We start from the raw sequence: 12465 nt of genomic DNA on the forward strand, positions 1-12465 counted from the left end.
GTAAAACTATAGGCACCATCCTCCTCTAAGCAGTCCAGAAGGTATGTTGTAAATGTCCATTAAGAAGCAAGTCTCCTGAACTCTGCAGATATTATGAATTAAAATGTGTGTGAGGATTACAGGACAGCAAAGATGTGGACTTTGCTGTCAACTCATTATTGACAGGAATGTTGTTTCCCTTTTCACCGTTAAACTACTAACTAACAAACTAATGTTAAACACTGGATAGAGGAGGTACAATGCATTTCTCTTCCTAGCTACGGAACCCTCGATTAGCTCTTTACCCTTTACCCTCAAGGATATTTGAGGGTGCATAGAGTTTGACAAACCAGGCTTACACATGCTTTGTGTACCTGCAGAAGGCATCTGACCCTTGGAATATCCCGTGGGGCTGCTTTGGGAGTATGGGGGTGTGTGGCTTGCTGTTGCAAGCTATTCGTTCCCTGCGTCTTGGACTCCGCCAGGGCTCCCTCTTTATCTCAGATTCTATTCATATTTTTATGGACAGAATTTGTAGGTGCAGCCATGAGATTGACAGATGGATTGGAGGCAAATCCGTCTGTATAACTAAACTCTCAATTTACTGGTCATTCTATGTCCCTGCCCTCAACTATGCTCACGAACTCTGGATAGTGACTAAAAGAATGAGATAGCAAGCAATGCGATACAAGCAGTGAAAATGAGCTTTCTCCGAAGGGTGGATGGCTTCTTCCATAGACATAGGGTGACATAGCTCAGCCTTCTGAGAGGGGCTCAGAGCACAATCGCTACTCCTCCACATTAAACCAAGTCCAAGAGATGGGCCTCAAACTCAACTCTCACAGGTAAAAGTTAAATAACTTAAATCACTGCTACCCCATCTGCCTCCTGAGGTGGAATTTGTCGCTGATTGAAAGTGGAAACAGTCTGTCCAGTATGCCTATTCAGCAATGAAGTACAATCACTATTAAATGAGACGATAGTAGCCTACTGAGCTTGCTAGTTAGTGGAGATAAGCTCCCTACTGGCAATATCTACAGGAGTGATAATAACTGATAACAACCATTCAATAGGCTGATAACACCGAAAATGTATGCTTAAACATTAATATAAAAAGTAATAGCTCTCTAAAAGGATATGCATTGCAGGCAAACAAACAGTCTGGAGTGACTATAAAATTATTCGAGATGATTTCATTGGGTAGAGATGACCTTTATTCTCTATCTGATGTCTAACATCATTTGTTTTATGTTATACAACTGTGTAGTGCTGTGATAAAAAAATAATAATAATAAAACAACAAAAAGAAGAAGAAAAAAACCTCATATCTAGTTGTTTTGTTTGTGTGTGATTGAGCCTTCTGCCCCGAGGGACGTCTTTCCCGTCCAGCTCGCCTGCCTGCCTGTCTGCCTTTAAGCATCTCTCTTGTCAGTGTATCACAGCAAATCAGGCGAAACCTGAGCTTTCTCAGACATAAGCTTGAACTCTATCTCTGTCTCTCATTTGCACCGCCTCCACCTCCAACTTTTCAGCCCACCAACAAATCTGCTTTTTAAAGAACTAACTCTGCACCCTGAAACCTTGAAACTACTTCAGAGGTACACGAGCAGAAATGCGAAAAGAGGCTGACAAGGAGGTCCACATATCTTCTCGTTTGGTGTCAAGGCTGACAGGGTGTCAAGAGAAAACTGCGGGAGATTAGACAGAACAAGCGCACACACACATGCAGGCACACACACACGCACATACACTCATACAAGACACAAATGTGTTTTATTTCACAGGTATAGAGTGCACACATATTAGTATTCGAGTCTTGTGATGGATGTGATGGAATGGAGGGTAGAGAAAGAGAGGTTTAACTAACCTCTTTTGTTGACCTATAAAATAACCTTTCCCGTATCCTTCCATGTGTGTGTATATGTGCATGGGTGTCTCTGTTAAACAGTCAAATGGATAAGGTCATGGTTTGTAAAGACTGCCAAATCCACAGGCCTAGACTGACATCTTATGACATGGAAATACTCGGTTATTCATAACATTTAGTTTAGTGACGAAATGTTACACAATATCAACGCAAGCTTCTCGGTAAAAACAAATTTCATAATCATTTACATGAATTTGGGCAGACAGTTTGCAATGTAAACCTGATTTTAACCAAAAACACGTATTTAGTTTGGTGTTGTTCTTCTGCCACTGGTATAGTGTACGTTATGTAGTCTTGATTGAGCTTATGTGCTTGAAATAAACTTGCTATATTGCCATCTGTGTCCCAACATTACAAATTATTTGTCTCATTTTCTTATCAAAGAATTCCTTTAATGAATGCTGCCAGTCCCAGTTTTAATATCTTGTTTGTAACTCTGCTATGAAAAACAAAATAATCAAGGTTCAAGATTTAATTTGGATTTGGGCACGCATATTTTTTGACTGGCTGTCTTAACTGTGCATGTGTTGGATGTTTCACTCTAGTTACTGAATAATAATAATAATAATAATAATGGATTGGATTTTAGATAGCGCTTTTCAAGGCACCCAAAGCGCTTTACAATACCACTATTCATTCACTCTCACATTCATACACTGGTGGAGGCAAGCTACAGTTGTAGCCACAGCTGCCCTGGGGCAGACTGACAGAAGCGAGGCTGCCATATCGCGCCATCGGCCCCTCTGGCCAACACCAGTAGGCAAGTAGGGCAAAGTGTCTTGCCCAAGGACACAACGACCAGGACAGAGAGCCCAGGGATCGAACCGGCGACCTTCCGGTTACAGATGCAATTCCCAGCCCCCTGAGCCACGGTATATACAAGGTTTGTGTCTTAGCAGCTTAACAGTCCCTTCTGGGGTTGCATCAGGAAAAAAAGGCCAAAACACATGCGGAATTGACGACAACAAGACAATGAACTGAGAGAAACTGAGGGTTTAAATACATTGGCTAATGCCGATGATTAGAGATCGGTGAGTACACAGCTGAACTTAATCTAACTAATGATACGTAGGAAGTGGAACAGAACATAATGCACAGACAGACAGATGGCTAACATAATAAAACAGGAAATGCGAACATGTGGAAAATAAACAGAGAACATGAATAAACTGAAAACACAGGGTAGACGATCCAGGAACCCTGACACAAACATGGAAAGTAGCCCACTGTGATGACCCCTGGCAAGTAGGGAGCAGCTCAAAGTAGTAAACTATTGATGGACCACATCATTTTATATACTACAGTGCTGGTTTGTAAATGGTGTGGCTTTTATAAAAGCCACACCATTTATATAAGCGCATCTGTAACCGGAAGGTCACCGGTTCGATCCCCGGGCTCTCTGTCCTGGTCGTTGTGTCCTTGGGCAAGACACTTTACCCTACCGCCTACTGGTGTTGGCCAGAGGGGCCGATGGCGCGATTTGGCAGCCTCGCTTCTGTCAGTCTGCCCCAGGGCAGCTGTGGCTACAACTGTAGCTGCCTCCACCAGTGTTTGAATGCGAGAGTGAATGAATAGTGGCATTGTAAAGCGCTTTGGGTGCCTTGAAAAGCGCTATATAAATCCTATCCATTATTATTATTAACCAATTAGTAACCATAATAATTACCTCAGTTTGTGAACAGAATATAAATATTTACTGAACTTAAATGAACCATATATTTACTATTTATTAATTGTTTATTTCACGTAGTTTTGCCAACACTTCTAACAAGGGATTATGAAAAAAAATGTAAGGTCCTGCGGATAATCTTTTACAGGATAATGAATTATTAATTGCAAAAACTTTGGTTCCATTTCACTAAAGAGTTGTTATGTTTTGCCTGTAATCACAATGAAATAAACTGGACAAAAATAATGTGCTTTTTTAAAAAACCCAGCTGCTAAATTATTAAAGTAATGATGTTTTAATATTTATGTAGTTAAACTTAAAATAAACTATTCCCACAGCATGTTGACATGAGGCATTTTCTTTCTAAATATCCACACTGAACAGGGAGTAGTACTCAGAAATAGAGTATACACATCAGTTATGTAAAGATGTTTAGATAATACAAGTCTGACTGTATGGTGTGGGATGATGTTTGCAGCAGGAAAAATAAGCACCAAAGGTTGCAGAGAAACATACGAATTGAATCAGTAGTCATTTGCCAAAATGTGGTACTGCTCTCTGTCCCTTTCTTCCTCTCTCTGTCATTCCCACACACACACACACACACACACACACACACACACACACACACACACACACACACACACACACGGCGACTCCATCCCTTCACAGCTTATCACTAAGTGCTCCAGGTGAGTTGGTGATTTAGACCAGTCATTTCCGAGCCTCTCCGTCGGCCTGTAATGACTCTATCCGGGGCCTTCTGGCAGAGAGAGATACTGAGAACTGAAACGAAGTGCTGAATAGCGACTGCAGGAGATGGACCCACTGCACTGACTGACGATCAATTAGACCTGGGCTTCTCCAACTTTTCTTTTTTTCTTTTTTTATTCACAAGGGTGTCCAAATGGATTGCCGTATCTGACAAGATTTTTTTTACAAAAGACTCCACTTGGAGATTTTTTTGCTCAAAAGGATTTATCTGGAAAGGACAGAAAGATTTTTGTAGCTTCGCACCAGCAAAACAGTTTAAAGCATAACAGAATTAAGATGCAATCCTGAATGCAACTCTGTCTTTTATCATGTCCCTCTTTTCATTGTAAGTGTACATCGATGATGACTGGATATTTATTTATATTTATATTTGAAAAATAAGCATTGATTATGGTACTAATCATACGGCAGGAATCATACGTTAAGGAAACTTAACACACCGTTAGCTGTTTGATGACAGTCAAGCTAAAAGCTTGATAGAAACTTTGTTGCATTTCTAATATTGTGGATAAATTAACTAGACATCACTGTGCAATTTGTGCTTCCTTTGTTTCAATATTGTTTTTCTAGTCCAAAGAGAAATGGCTGAATTACTCCAGTATTTCAAACTGTTGAATCATAGCATACAGAAGAGTTAAAGGTCAAAATCAGGCATCATTGAGCTGTGGGACTGATCTGCTTATGCAAAGGTGTAGCATTACATCTTAACTGGTCACTGGGGGGGAAAAGTGCATTGCCAAGTCGACTGGCAAGTGATTACTGGGAGGCAGCTGGTTGCCTGTAGTTGAAATGGGTCGCAAAGAGGGTGCTGCACCAAAACCTTGTTGTAATTGTTTTTGGCACTAGCAGGTTCAGGCTTTTGCTGGTAGTTTGCAAGGAAGACACCAACTACTCTGAAAACGCTAACCTGCTACTCGGGCAGTGGAAGCTGTGGATAACTGCAACGTGAACCAAACAAACAATACATTTCAAAAAGTTCTGCGCTTTTTCTTCGTGGGTAAATATCTCTGTTTCTGGTTTGTGTTGCAATTTTTCACAGTTCCCACGACCCCATGGACCTGCACGGGTCATAGACGAGGGATCTCCAGTTTCTACAGCTGTATTACTGAGGCCTTTTTTTATCTACCATGGAAAAAAGCTTTTAAATATACAATTTCTATAAAGAGAGGTGAGTTTTTAGGGATGCAATTAATGTCAGGAGAGCAACCTAAAAAAATCCTGATGGTCTCGACAGCAGGTCTATTTCCCAGGAGCCCTTTTGACATGAAGTAGTGGGTTAACACAGGTTTTACTTACAAATTAAGGAAGACTGTTTTCCATTTAGGTCCACAACTTAATGTGATTACATAGTCATATGTTAAATGGCTTCTGTTGACTTGACTTTACCATGTTCATGCTAAATGGCGAGTAACTATAATCTGACTAAGTAACATAATGGTTTTAATAATGGCAATTTTGACAAAATATACTAATAAGTCCAGCCAAATGTGTTGCCCTATTGTGTCCACTTTTCTGTTGTTTTTCAAAGATGCAATCCTGAATCTAGCTAGTTCTATAAAATGGATGATGTGACATTCATTTTCCCCAAAACCTCATTATCACAGATTGGCTCTGACTGGTTACCCAAACAGTGTGAAGCACAAGATTACTCATTAACACTCCTCACACACAGCCAGAGCATAGTGTACAGAATCATTACTGTGCATCCAAATTAAATATTCTGATTTCCTTCCATGTTATAGTTTACGAAAACTAGATAAAACATGTATTTTCTTATATTATTTATGTTGCTTGGATATTATTTAAGGCTCTCAGTCATATAATTTCCCTTTTGTCTGACTGCCAAAGTGTCTGCACTACTTCTTTCCAGGGACTAATTCTTCATTACTGAATATGAAACATTACTTCTCAGTCATGATACTTAAAGTTATGTTTAAAAGATTTGTTCCCAATCTGAAAATATGATTATTATTATAGCTTTGTGCTAGATGCTATTCTGTAATGAAAAATAGCACCTCATTCCAGCAATTCGTCTCAGATGTATTTGCCTTTGTGCCACAAAGGTGTTTCTGTTAAGTATATCTGATGTCTTCTGCAATTTCTGCTTTTGGAAAAAGTTTTGTATGTCCCCTGTGCAGTTTCTCCTATTTGGTGTTTAAAATCAAAATTAGGCTTTTATTTAAGCAGCCTGGATTCAGGTTTTGGTGATCCCAGGTCTCCTTGTACTCCTGTCAGCCTCCCTTCCTATGTTTTGATATTTTGCATTCAGATTCTGGAAGGAGGACAATTAGTTGATCACTCTCTTTTGTGTATATACTCTCCTACTTCCATGTCACCTGGCAGATCAACTTTCACTTTCAACAGTAAAGATTTTTTATATGTTTTTCAATTTGTATTCCTAGCATTTGTCATGGTCCTGGGTCGGTGACCCAGCGCTTTTAGTTTATCATTTTCTAGATGATTGTTTAAGTTCTGTGTTATTTTCGATCTGCCTCTGAGTCTGCGTCTGTATCTGTCTGTCTATGGTGTCTCCCCATCTGTTTGTGAATCTGTCTGTTTAGTTCAATGTCTTGTCTGGTTCCATGTATCTGAGTTTCCTGTTTTATTGTGAAGGTCCGTGTCGTATGTGAGTGTGATCAGTTTACGTTTCCCCTGTCCCGTCAGCCCAGATTCCTCCCAGCTGTGTTGCCCTCCTGTCTCTCATCCCCTGATTACTGGTGTGTGTATTTAAGCCCTGTGTGTTCTCCTGCCTGTTGCCGGTTCGTCTGTGTTCCTCTGTGTCAGTCTGTGTAACTCTGTGTCAGTCTGTGTAACTCTGTGTAACTCTGTGTCAGTCTGTGTCAGTCTGTTACCCTGTGTTCCACGGTGTCCTGTTCCTCGTCTGCGTCTCTCTGCTATTCATCATCCGTTGTCATATGCTCCCAGGTCTGTTATTTTAGTTCTCCCAGTTTAGGTGTCTTTAGTTGTTTGTTATGCCCCACTGTTTGTTTGCCACTACACCTCTGTAAATAAAACCACCGGTATCTCATCCACTGCCTGCATCTTGGGTCCTCCTTCTAAATCCACACGGCTCGCCTCGGCAGCCGTGACAGTACGAACCGGCCACTATGGACCCAGCAGCATTCAACCAGCCCAAGGAGCTCCGGGAGGACATTGTTTACTCCGTGGACAAATTAATTAACGCGTGGCTGGAGCACGAGGGGAGAGAATTTCGCCAAGCCGTGGCTAATCGGCTACAGCGCTTGGTTTCTGGTCTCCCCTGGCTGCTCAGCTCACTTCACCCGCTCGCACAGAATTTCATTCTGAACGGACTCCGTCTTCACCCCCCGGCTGCTACCACCCACCCTGCAGCTCATGCTTCACTGCCCAGTCCGACAGAGGATGTTCTGCCCGGCCCGTCAACCCAGCCTTCAAGGGGGAAACGGCGCTCACGCTGCCGACGCTCCTCGCCACAGTTGGACCTGGGGATTTCCGAGCGGCCAGCTGTGGTGAGTGGACAGGACAGTATTATTGGTCTGAACTGTGGGACCGTTTACTCAGGGGTGATGTTCTGTACGGCACAGGACAAAAACTGTTTATCGCCTGAAGCTCAGTTAGCCGCCCGGCCAGAAGCTCAGTTAGCCGCCCGGCCAGAAGCTCAGTTAGCCGCCCGGCCAGAAGCTCAGTTAGCCGCCCGGCCAGAAGCCCAGTCGCCACCTCCGCCACATTCAGCCTCACAATCCATAGCTCAATTACAGTCACAGCCAGACTTATTACAAACCCTGTTACAATCCATGGCCCAGTCAGTAGCCCAGTTAGCAGAAGAATCATTAGCTTTATCCTCAGTTCAGCCTCCTGTTCAGCAGTCACCAGCCCTGCATCCTGTGTCAGTTGCTCCACCACCTGTTCAGCCATCACCTTCACCTACTCCTCCTGTACAGCAAGCCATGTCAGTCCAACCCATAACGGACAGTTCAACTACTTCGTACTCTAAGCAGAGAGACAAACCCAAGAACAATGGAAACATTCCTCAAGAGCTGGCCAGTTCTGAGACTGCGACACGCTCCAGGGCCTCCCCAGAGGCTGGGGTTGAGCCCCCAGCTGACTCTGGACCCCTGGAGGTTAAGAAGCCAGCTGAGGACTGCACAGAGCTGTCGCTGTCTGAGCAGGGTCAATGCTCTGCGCAGCTGCAGGCCGCTATGTGTTTGCCAGAGGCCCGTGTGCCTGCTGGTCCTGCTGCGTCCCTGCCAGAGGCCCGTGTGCCTGCTGGTCCTGCTGCGTCCCTGCCAGAGGCCCGTGTGCCTGCTGGTCCTGCTGCGTCCCTGCCAGAGGCCCGTGTGCCTGCTGGTCCTGCTGCGTTCCTGCCAGAGGCCCGTGTGCCTGCTGGTCCTGTTGCGTTCCTGCCAGAGGCCTCCGCACCTGCTGGTTCTGTTGCGTTCCTGCCAGAGGTCTCCGCACCTGCTGGTCCTGTTCTGTGGGTGCCAGGGGCTCCAGTGCCCACTGGTTCTGAGACTGTTTTTGCTGGGGGGCCCGAGGAGCCCGTCCAGCCATCTGCCTCGTCAGCTGGGGGGCCCGAGGAGCCCGTCCAGCCTCCTTTCTCGTCAGCTGGGGGGCCCGAGGAGCCCATCCAGCCACCAGCTGCTCCACCAGCAGCCTCATCCACGCTTGCAGCAGCAGTTTCATCCATGCCGCCACCTGCTGCAGCGCCTCCGTCTGCATCCTCCACGCCGTTGCCTGGCCCGGCCTCTGCTGCATCCTCCACGCCGTCGCCTGGTCCGGATTCAGCATCCTCAGCGTCGCCTGGTCCAGCGCATGCTTCGGCTTCATCCGCTTCACCTGGTCCAGCCACTGCTTCATCCTCGCCTGGTCCAGCCTCCGTGTCTTCATCCTCGCCTGGTCCAGCCTCCGTGTCTTCATCCTCGTCTGGTCCAGCTCCCGCATCACCTGCAGTGGCCTCCTCTTCAGCTTCAGCTGCTTCGCCTGGTCCAGCTTCAGCATCCTCATCAGCTGCTTTGCCTGGTCCAGCTTCAGCATCCTCATCAGCTGCTTTGCCTGGTCCAGCTTCAGCATCCTCATCAGCTGCTTTGCCTGGTCCGGCCTCCGCTTCTGCTTCAGCCTCGCCTGGTCCGGCCTCCGCATCCTCATCAGCCTCGCCTGGTCCGGCCTCCGCATCCTCATCAGCCTCGCCTGGTCCGGCCTCCGCATCCTCATCATCCTCGCCTGGTCCGGCCTCCGCATCCTCATCATCCTCGCCTGGTCCGGCCTCCGCATCCTCATCATCCTCATCAGGTCCGGCCTCAGCTTGCGCCTCGTCTGGTCCAGCCTCAGCTTGCGCCTCGCCTGGGTCTGCAGGGGCCACGCAGCCTTCAGGTCCCCTACTACCACCTCCACATCGTCGGTCATCTGCCAGGCCGCTTGTTGGGCATCTCCGCCACCGTGGACGCCCTCCTGAACGCCGCCACTGCCTTCCGCGTGGCCGGCCTCCGGACTTGTTTCCACGCCGCCGTTGCCGTCCGCACGGTCGGCCCCCAGAACTGTTTCCACGCCGCCGTTGCCGTCCGCACGGTTGGCCCCCAGAACTGTTTCCACGCCACTGCCTACTGCGTGGCCGGCATCCGGACCTGCCCCGTTGCCATGCGCATGGTCGGCCTCCTGAACTTGACCATCTGGGCCTTTTTGGACTCTGTCCCTCCGTCCTGGGCCCCCTCCGCCCGCCCTGGTCGGGTTGTTTTCTGTTTTGTTTTGGTCCGTTTTTTCGTTTCTGCTGAGCTGTCTGGTGCCAGCCCTTGAGGGGGGGGTACTGTCATGGTCCTGGGTCGGTGACCCAGCGCTTTTAGTTTATCATTTTCTAGATGATTGTTTAAGTTCTGTGTTATTTTTGATCTGCCTCTGAGTCTGCGTCTGTATCTGTCTGTCTATGGTGTCTCCCCATCTGTTTGTGAATCTGTCTGTTTAGTTCAATGTCTTGTCTGGTTCCATGTATCTGAGTTTCCTGTTTTATTGTGAAGGTCCGTGTCGTATGTGAGTGTGATCAGTTTACGTTTCCCCTGTCCCGTCAGCCCAGATTCCTCCCAGCTGTGTTGCCCTCCTGTCTCTCATCCCCTGATTACTGGTGTGTGTATTTAAGCCCTGTGTGTTCTCCTGCCTGTTGCCGGTTCGTCTGTGTTCCTCCGTGTCAGTCTGTGTAACTCTGTGTCAGTCTGTTACCCTGTGTTCCACGGTGTCCTGTTCCTCGTCTGCGTCTCTCTGCTATTCATCATCCGTTGTCATATGCTCCCAGGTCTGTTATTTTAGTTCTCCCAGTTTAGGTGTCTTTAGTTGTTTGTTATGCCCCACTGTTTGTTTGCCACTACACCTCTGTAAATAAAACCACCGGTATCTCATCCACTGCCTGCATCTTGGGTCCTCCTTCTAAATCCACACGGCTCGCCTCGGCAGCCGTGACAGCATTTTTTTTTCAGCCAAGTTGTTAAGTCGCCCTTCCTATGTATGCATTTTGAACTGCTTTTATGATTTTGTCCATCACTCTTGTTGAATGTCTATGACCATTGCCTGGATTTTTCCTCAGCCTATTGTGTCCTGTGTTAGAGTGTTGGAGTTTCTCTTATATTTTATATATATACACACTTTTGTGAGATCTTGCAAAAGTTTTCAATTTAAGTCCATGCACTTCCAGGTCAGTACTCAGATTGTGGAAACAACCATAGCGATGGAAGATGCCCGTGGGAGAGATTCATAGATTTTGATTTTGTGCTTGGTCTAAACTATGACAACATTAAATCAGGGCTTGGCAGCAGACATGGTTTTTATATAAGTGAGTGATATCTGAAGAGAGTTCTCAGTGTAAGGGGAGACAGTCATCACACGGTGGGCTCTGACCTGGCAGTTTTGGTTTAAGTCATTAACAACCAGCTGCAGTACAATGGACAGCTTCACAGGTACTGATGGAAGTACGATAAATGCAGGGGGGAAAAAAGTCTTCCTCAGGATCTTGCAAAAATTTTGCAGGATCTCACAAAAGTCCTTTGTTTAAACTTAAACTTTTTTACTTTGTACTTTTTAAAAACTTTTTTCTCTCAAATGTCCCCTACAGGGCTCCACATATAATGAAATGGTGGATGTCGAGGGTCATTAAAGTTTGGGGGAAAGTGGAATGTGCAGAAAATATTTTAAGAGAACTCTTAAATTCAAAGAATAAAGATACAAATGTACAAGAAAACTCACAACTCCTGATGAGGAAAAGCACCACTTTATATAAAAAGAGTTTTCTTCTGAATAGGCCCAAGTTCTGAAAAAGTCAGAATGTTAAGGTTTAACATTGTTTAAAATTGGTTATAATGTGGTTTGTCAATCCACTGCAGGTGTCGATGTGGAAAGAGGTTAAATGGGAATGTGCTGGTTCAGTGTTGGGACTTGGGTGCTGGAACTAATTGGACTCAAGGCAGCACTTGTGATTCCACCTAACATGGCTCAGTGAATTTCAGAAGGATACCAGAAGCAGCATCAACGTGCAACACACAAAATATATTGTTGTCATTTTATAAATCTGGACATATAAAACCACGTTTTGAATGTTTGGAAACAGTTATCCTCCTTTCAACCTATCATTTTTTCAGTGACCATTTAAATTTCAGTAAAATAGTTTCCATCAAACATCTTCCTGGAAAGAATAAAATAGCATATAGTAAGCCGTAATAATTGAACATTATGCAATGAAGTTTTGTGTAAGTTTGTGAAACAGAAAATCCAACAGCTATGCCCACTTTCATGGAGCAAATGTGTGAAAATGAGTCTCTCTCCCAGTGCTTTGCTGCACCAACCTCTGTGTTGGCAGAGATGCATACATGGGCTCTTACTCCACCTCCACTCTAAGATTTTAAAGTGTACTCTGAAGAGTAGCACAAGCACACTCTACGGGATGTAGCTGCCTCACAATGCAATATTGTATTTTACTGACTTTTGTACCAAGAGATACTTTTGCTTTATTACTCAGTGTAGAGAAGCGGATTTATTCCCTCCCCTTTTTCTAAATCATTTTTTTCAGTTGCTACCTAATGTCTTTGTTGATTCACGGCTTTCAGTTTAGACGGCATGTGTGCGTGTATGTTATTTTTTTTCTTCTCCACATATTTGTTTG

General features: G+C 45.2%; 1 protein-coding gene across 1 annotated transcript; it reads right to left on the reverse strand.

Annotated features, from left to right (window-relative positions):
• Nucleotides 1-8302: 8302 nt before the first annotated feature.
• On the reverse strand, nt 8303-12174 carry LOC147312974 (uncharacterized). Its single transcript, XM_086264498.1, has 3 exons — nt 12149-12174; nt 9345-10044; nt 8303-8443 (listed from the first exon to the last, which is right to left on the reverse strand). Exons 1-3 carry the CDS (start codon nt 12172-12174, stop codon nt 8303-8305), a joined length of 867 nt encoding a protein of 288 aa, XP_086120624.1.
• Between the last annotated feature and the right edge of the window lie 291 nt (nt 12175-12465).

Source organism: Aulonocara sp. 'chitande type north' Nkhata Bay, linkage group LG15 (assembly GCF_057382095.1).
Source record: "Aulonocara sp. 'chitande type north' Nkhata Bay isolate Kocher_YH1m ecotype deep benthic linkage group LG15, A_spYH_male_GT1.1, whole genome shotgun sequence".
In the NCBI taxonomy this organism is placed as follows: Eukaryota; Metazoa; Chordata; class Actinopteri; order Cichliformes; family Cichlidae; genus Aulonocara; species Aulonocara sp. 'chitande type north' Nkhata Bay.